Below are 8,225 nucleotides of genomic sequence, written 5' to 3'. Positions count from 1 at the left end.
AACTTTATGGACTTCTACTATACTTTAGTTGTTTCTGTTCATAGTAGTATGTTGGTTAGAAGTATTACTTCTTAGTTTGCTTTCATTTTAGTAATGTCCTTTGTTGGTTCTGGCTGGTGATGTGCTAGTTACCAACATTTTGGTTGTAAGGGCTGACCCCCTTGTTTTTGGTCGCTTTTAATTTCAAAAACACACATAATTTAGTTTCATCATTGAATCACAACACTTATATTAATATCACCACAACAAATGAGATTATTTTTTAAACATTACAACAACACACCATAATTTAAAAAAAAAAAAGTTTACAATTGACTCAATGAGATTTCTTATAATACTTTAAAGTTGCAATTATTGATAAGCATGCTTCATTTTCCCTTATTCACTTATCATTTTTAGTATATTAATTTAGTTATTTTGCCACTCCTAACTATTTCTCCAATTTTTCATTTTCATTTTCAATTTTTGATTTCTACTCATGAATTTAGTATGTTGATTTAGTTGTTTTACCACTCCTAACAATTTCACATTTTCCTTTTCAATTTCTCATTTCCACTCAATGAATTTTATTTAGACCACTTAACTATTTACCATCCCTTGTTAAGCCTTCTTGAGAAGCATTAGTTTATGACCTCAATTTCGCACAAGTATGTTTCCAAACATTTCCAAACATGTATCAATGTAGATTACATTTATGATAATCTAAAACATTAAGAAATGTATCTCATTTGTAGAAAATTGTTTTTACAATTCTAGTTTATTATTCTTAGAACCTCATTATCTAAAATATTCCCATGTCAATAAATTTAATAAATAAAGGTATGGATTAATAAAAAATTAATACATTAAGATATGGATTAATTAAAATGTTTGACTATTGAAAATGTTCGAATTTAATTAATAGGAATATTCATGAGACAAAGTATATAAAATCAAGTGCTAGCTAGAATTTTAAAAATAAAATATTCATCTTAGAATAGAATGGTATTAATTTTGAAGAATAAACATTAGCATACCTATAGTAGCTATAAAACACAATTTTTATTTGATATAAACTTCAATAAGGTGAGCACCCCTTATGGTTGAATTTAATATTATGGCTTAATGAGAAGAAAAATTGGTTTACCATACCTATTAACACCACTTTTATTTAATGTAAATTTCATTAATGTATTATTATATTTTATGGATTAGCGTGTTATATCCATCACTATTTAAGTCAAACAAGAGCAAACATGTGAGCACGAGCATGAATGCTCGGGTTTATGAGCTGCACACTATTGCGTTCCAGAGTAATCAGTCGCCGCGGCATATTGAAGGGATTGCTCACATTGCCCATGGCCATTAAAACAGTGGCAGCATCTGTGGCGAACAAGACGTGGTCAAGGGAGTGGACAACCAAATTGAAGCGGTTAAGAGCAATATTTTATTAGGAGGGTCCAATCATGCAGATTCTCAAATTGAGTTATGATTCTCTCCCTCCTCAATCTTAAACCGTTTTGTGTATTGTGTTTGTTTCTTTCTTTCCTGAAGACGAGGAAATAGACTACCAATATCTCATATATCTGTGGTTAACAGAAGGATATGTTCCGGGAGGTAAATATGCCATCTGCACTTGCAGAGTCTATGCCCAGTCGACAGAGTAGGCGGTCCTTATGATTATCCACCTTCTAGAAATAATTTATTGCTTGATTTCACCATCATAACAAAAGAATATCAGTTTGCTTTTAGCAACGAGGAAAACTTCAAAATAGGTTCAACTGTGCAAACGAGTAGCATGCATGTTTGCAGAATTTTAATGGGCGAAAAGAGCATAGTTAATGATGTTGTAGATGAAAAGGCAAGAAATAGGGCATATTCTGCAATATCTTCCTACTCAAAATCATTTTCACAAAATACTGGCTTTCAATATATTCCAGCAATCTTGCTTAATGCTGCGAGAGTAGTGCATTAATTTCAACATGCCGATATATTATACCACAAACCAAATCCACTGTCCAATCTTCTAAATCCACTGCCCAATCTGCTAAATCTGATTTGTGGACCTAGCTGACTCACAACTACAACAACGTAGACTAAGGCTTCAATGTTAATCTTCTCACATTGGTTATAAATACAATGTAATGGAAACTAGTACTTGCTCTCAGTTGAGTCCAGCTCTATAGAACTGCAAGAGGTTGTTCTTAAGGCTGTTCAGAACAGCAATATGTAATGTTGTATGCATTTTTGTGAAGAACTGAAGCTCTGTTTTACGTTTGTGCAATGTAGCATGTTCAAGTTAATAAGATATATTTATATGCAGTAGCACATTGTTTATATTGCTACTTTGTTTTCTGTCTCTACTTTCTAGAGTTCGTGTTCTTGATTCGTGCTCTTGATTTGAGTAGCACTGCAATCACGTCATTGCCAGATTGTGTTGGAAATTTAAAGCTCCCTAGAGTTTTGAATTTATGGTTGGCACAGATTACCAAGGTGCCAGATTGTGTAAAAGGCAACAAGATTCTTCGCTTCCTTGTCATTTCTTGCTTGCTTAGGAGTACCTGGAGATACGAGGGAATTCCCCGCAGACATTTACTAATTCAAACCTATTCTTGACGAGCAAATTATGGATACCCTTTCCCTCTCTCTGAGCTACTAGATTGGCATATGCCTGCAGAGCAGCACTGATAGTGTACACAGAATCAGGCTTCACATCGCTAATTCTCCTCTCTCAAATCCATTTTGGGGATACGCTGCAATCGTTGTATTCCATGACAGCACATCTCTCTCAGCCATACTATCAAACAACTGAGGAGCAATCTCCACACATCCACACTCAGAATACATAACTATGAGTCAGAGTCTGAATAACTTCTGATTATATGATCATGAATATCCTTGCCCTCTTCTAAATCAGAGAGCAAAACACACGCCTTGAATACGCACAAAAGATAAAGGTGAAATATTCAGCATGTACACCTTCATCTTGCATTTGAAAGTATAATCTAAGAGCTTGCTCAAAGATCATGTTGTTCCATAAAAGGAAATTTCGTTGGGGCATTTTGTCAAACAGTTGGCGTGCATGGGCTTCCACATGCACGCCAAGCCACACACTGCATACATTGCAGCAAAGCTTGGATTCCTAAGAGAGGTGCTGCGGCAGTCCAGTGATTGATAAATGAGTGCACTATCTTGCCTTGAGATAGCGACTTGTTTGTGAAAGAAGAGAGAAGCATAGGATTATATAGTTCAATTCACGTCATTTATAGATATATTGTTTTAGAGTTGTGAAGATCCCAACTTTGTGAAGGTTTCAGAGGAGCAATGACATTAAGAAACAATTCAAAGCATGCTTGCCGCTTTCCTTATGACAGGCCAGCCACTTTGGACTCTCCGGAATGACAAAGCATGACCACACCCATGCCATGCCGCTTCGATACATCTAATTTCATTTGGACAAGAATTGATATGATTTCAATCAATCAACATAAGCGGTTCTCAGCACGAGGAAAAACCACCTCTGTCCGGTTTCAAAACTTCAGATAGGTATTAAATGAAATCGATGCAATCGGCTAATTATGTTTGCATTTTGTTAAAAAAAACCCCAAAATTTGTGAAACAAAATGTTGTTTGTAGGTAAGGAAACATCACCACAAAATTGATTTTCATATATACCCTTTCCAACTTCACATGAACAATACCAGTAATTATGTGTCTACAGTAGAAAGACTGGCCTAAAAATAGCCCAAAGCAGACATTAGCAAAATTTCCGATACACAAAACATACACCCACATACGAATGCTACGCAACAAAGCTTTCATATTCTGAATCAGGAGATTTACGAGTTTGAGATACTATCCGCAAGTGTAAAAAGGAATCTTCCAATTTTTTCAGAAAGAACCGACGCTACAAGAGCTTAGCTGTTGACATCGCTTAAGCCGAACAAAATACATTCCTGTGTAAAGAGTTCTGTTGCAAACAACTCAAAGCATCTGGTGGATATAAAATTAGTGATATGTAGCACAACTTTTATTTTCTGTATCGCAGAATCACAAGTCGGATTTAACGACATACCAAAATAAAAGGCTCTTCTCAGTTTAATGCGTAAGAACACAGTATATCCTGCTACTCAGCATAGCTGATAGTCTTAGTTGAGAGGAACACAGTATATCCCGGGTTAAAGGCGTCTGTTGCAATGGCGTTCAATACGGCTTTTAAAAGCCCTTCTTCGTGCTTTCCCATATAAGCTCTACATACTTCCAGTGTCTTCTTAAAAAGAACTTTATCCGTTTCAGATTCGTTCTTGGCATAATCAGGAAACCTTCCAAATAAGTTTAAGCAAGCACAACTGCCTGGAACAACCTCATGGAAGCCATCAAATACTTCCCTCAATGAAGGAAAATTAGGTGTCCTGGCATTAGGATTACTGTCCAGTAACGAAAAGATCTCAAAATAAAGTGGGAGAAAAGATGCTCTAATCATCTGCTTTTCTTCAGTGCTGAGGCTCTCTATGGCGGTTTCCACTCGCATACCATTTCTGCACAACTCAAGATCAGAGAGCATGGTGACTTTACGAATTTCAGCAATTTCCTTCAATGCTGATCCTTCGGCTGCAAGTAACGATCCTTCTAACATGCACCGCTTACACTCACACTTAAATCCCATCACCTCGAATACTGATTCTCGTTGGAACAAGGGCTCAAAACCGGTAACATAAGATATTGTTATTTCTTCTCCGACTTCAATTTTCCTTGCAGCTATAACAAACATGGCTTCTCCTACAACAATATAGTTGGCGTTGGGAGAACAAGAATGATTAATGAAAGAGGGCAGTGCCCACAAACCGTATTGTTCATTTCGGCTTGATATGTAGCTGTCTGAGTCAATAGTTTGTGTATGATACGCCACATTGAGCAATATCTTTGCGAATTTATCCTCGTCTAGCTCCCAACCATGACTGAAGAAATCGCGGTTATTCCAGCTGCCATTATTTATCATGAAGAGATCCATGGGCGGCACCATCGTTTCATGTAAATCAGCAAGGTACTGTAGCTGCTCCAACACCCTCAGAGGCACGTACCCTGCAGAGCAAATAATTTGAGCCTCTAAATCCTGTTTAATACGTTCATGCTTTTCCTTCAGTTGTATTCCTTTCTCAACGCTTCCGAACAATGCCGTTGTCTCCAGAGAGGTTAACGCAATGGCGTTGTCGACAAGCAGAAAATCTCCAACATCTACATTGTCAGTAGCAAACAATCCTCTGCCCCACCCTACTGATTTCTTAATCAGGACTGGGCCTATGTAATTGCTAAATTCAGGTGGACTACAACATGCATTTGTGAAACAGGGAGAGAGATCGAACTCACCTTGCTTGTTCTGACGGTTGAGTCGCATGGATTTTTCATAGTGCATCTGAATGTCGCTGGCACCAGGGGACTGCTGCAGAGCTCTATCAAAGCATTGGCAAGCTAACTTGTATTCTCTGAGGTAATGAAAAGCCCGACCTTTGCGAACCAAGGATTTGAGGTGGTGCTGATCAAGGGCTAACGCCTTGTCACAGTCTTGTAAAGCGTCCTCGTACTCTTTTTGCTTAATCCTTGCTTCTGCCCTGTTTGAATATGAATACACAAGATTTTCCTTCACTTCCTCGTGGATTTTGGAGGAAGAGGGCACCCCTTGTGGCTCAAATTTGTGGCGAGAGAGAGCCAAGTCTATGCATTTGGAGTAAAACTCCGTGGCCTCGATCCAAGCCTCTTCCCGGAAGCACTTGTTGCCCTTTAGACGCAATTCAATCAAATGCTCACTCAAATAAGTTTCTAAATTTCCTGGATTGGAAGCCAAAGTCCCGGCGTATGGAGGATTATTCATGTTATATGCTTATACCAGAGCTTCTTTGTCGAACTCTTGAGAAGCCTGCAACTCCTCAGAGGTTTTCAATCGAGAATTCTAAAATTTAATCTATACCTTCTGTTTTATTCCTCAGTCTTGAGCAATACGCCTGCCTTCTCTGCTAAAAATGTGGTTTCGATGCTTAAAGCACGACATTCTTTTCCCTGCCTCATCGTGCCCCTTCATTCCGACGGAAACGTCTGAACAGCAAACTAAAACGCATGCGTAACCAAGGGAGCACTTTCCCACTTTGGCTGCCAGCTGTCATCTTTGATGTTTCTAATAATTTTCGGATTCCGTTTTTGACACGTGTAATTTGGACTGACGGTTGCTAAAATATAATTTTGACATGTTTATTCCGTAATGACAGTTGCTAACAAGTGCTCTCAGAGAGGGGTTGGAAAGTTACTGCTAAAACTAGCACTTGCTTCAGAAAGAGGTGCAAGGGATACGCCGATAGTTTTTTTAATTTAAAAAACAAATTCAAAAGACGTAAACGTAAAATGAATATTTATATTTGATAGTGTAGATTATATATATAGAATAGAGGAATATACATTTGACAGTTGTCTTTGAAGGTTCAAAAAAACATAAAATGATATTATTTGATTTAATGCAAGACATCGAGTTCAATAGTTGATTTGAGTTGCACTTTTTTTTAGTTCTATTGAAATTGTAAATAGAAACGTAACAATAATCATAGATCTCATCAAGGAGGCACATCGAATACATAAATATGTACCAAAGAATAAGATGAGAAGATAGAACAAGGCGCAAAAGATAAATCATAATGATGTAACTGCAAGGATCATCCAATGCTAGAATAGATAGTCTTGAAGCATATCTCAATGGTAAAGTTCACAATATTTTTTGACTTATGGAACCAAAAAATGTCCACTCCCTCAGTGTCGAGGATAAAAAAATAGACTTCATACTTGATTTGAATTGCACATTTTTTTTGAATTTTTATGAAATTGCAAGTAGAAACATAATAGGAGTATTATTTGGGGCAAGGCAGCAAAGACCTGTATGTAAGGAAAAAAAAGGATTAATTCTTTATATGAAGTAGATATGAGGCAATTGTAGGAATTGTAGTCGTAGCAAAATTATAGAAGGAAGCAAAAGATACCTAAGATATCTGAAAGTTGCTTGAGCCTTTTTTGTGTGAACACCTTCTTTGAATCCAATAAGTGTCAACCTGTAGAAAAGAGTAGTGAATTACTTAGGAAGCCACACAAACACACAAGTAGATGGAAAAAAAGGATATTTGTAGAATGATAGACATTACCATTTTTTGTAGAAGTAGCTTCAAAGCCATGGTTTTGATGTGAGGTGGAGTGCAAACGTGCTTCTTCTTTCTTTCTAAGAATATTGTACGAATTCTTTTTCATCTTGCAAAAGCATTCAAAAGAAAAGGAGGGCTCTATACGAAGCCCTTGGATGGATTTGACTCTAGAGATTGTTGTGAAGGTGAGGTCTTGTCTTTCGGTTTTACCTATATCAATGGTAGCCATGCCTAAGGTTAAACCTTGTGATTTATGTATAGTGATAGCCCAGGCTGTGGTAAGAGGTATTTGTGTACAATTGCCTCAGGAAATGGGTTGTATCGAAACGATTTTTGGGTTTCTAGGATCCCAAGGTGGACCAGTATAACTACTAAACTCTACCGTGACATATGAAGGCAACAAAGGAGGTTTACATCCTATTGGATACACCATATCTTTGACCTCTCCAAGAGACCCATTAACAAGACCAGCATCGACCCAGAGGTTCGTTATAAGCATAACACGTTGAAGTTTACATAATAAAACTTCTCTTGGTAATTGGTCATCATCAATCGTTTCTTCAAGCCTGCGATGTGTATTTGTTGCAGTACACAGTGCAATAGGGACATTGAGCCTTTTAAGCATTTTTTTGTTGTGAAGTGAAACTTGGTCATTGGTAGCAAACAAATGAGTTTCATAGTCAAATTCAATCTATTCATTTGGAGTGAGGTTCTTGTTTGTGCGAGTCATTAACAAATCCCAATCATGTAGCATTGGTTCAGCATTGCGGATATTGTGTAGTGCTCTGCGAAATTGTATTTGAAGTGGATCATCACCTTCTTGTCTAAATATTGTTTCTAATGTTACCACTGTATTAAAACTACGCCACAATTGTTTTGCATTTGTGTGAGATGCATAGAGTGGTTTATCCATAACTGGTGGAAGTTGGGCTAGGTCACCTACTAGAATCAACAACATGCCACCAAAGAAAAGGTGTTGTTTGTGGGGTATAGCTTCACGTAGCCTAGAATCAATTTTAAGAAGTAGTTTGGGACCTATGAAACTCATTTCATCAATTAAGATGTATTGAA

At 37.2% G+C, this 8,225-nt stretch overlaps 1 protein-coding gene across 1 annotated transcript; it reads right to left on the bottom strand.

The window, feature by feature from the left end:
* Positions 1 to 4,105: 4,105 nt before the first annotated feature.
* Positions 4,106 to 5,848, bottom strand: LOC149562444 (methyltransferase FGSG_00040-like). Its single transcript, XM_089827975.1, has one exon. The coding sequence runs from the start codon at positions 5,846 to 5,848 to the stop codon at positions 4,106 to 4,108; it is 1,743 nt and encodes a 580-aa protein (XP_089684101.1).
* Between the last annotated feature and the right edge of the window lie 2,377 nt (positions 5,849 to 8,225).

The sequence above is a fragment of the Cupressus sempervirens genome, chromosome 4 (assembly GCF_028749045.1).
Source record: "Cupressus sempervirens isolate cs-2001-9-10 chromosome 4, ASM2874904v1, whole genome shotgun sequence".
Taxonomy (NCBI): Eukaryota; Viridiplantae; Streptophyta; class Pinopsida; order Cupressales; family Cupressaceae; genus Cupressus; species Cupressus sempervirens.
This window is presented reverse-complemented; position numbering and strand designations above follow the sequence as displayed.

Excerpts from the sequence above, each read along its gene's own strand:
- LOC149562444 (XM_089827975.1), bottom strand. The coding sequence starts at position 5,848 with ATGAATAATCCTCCATACGCCGGGACTTTGGCTTCCAATCCAGGAAAT.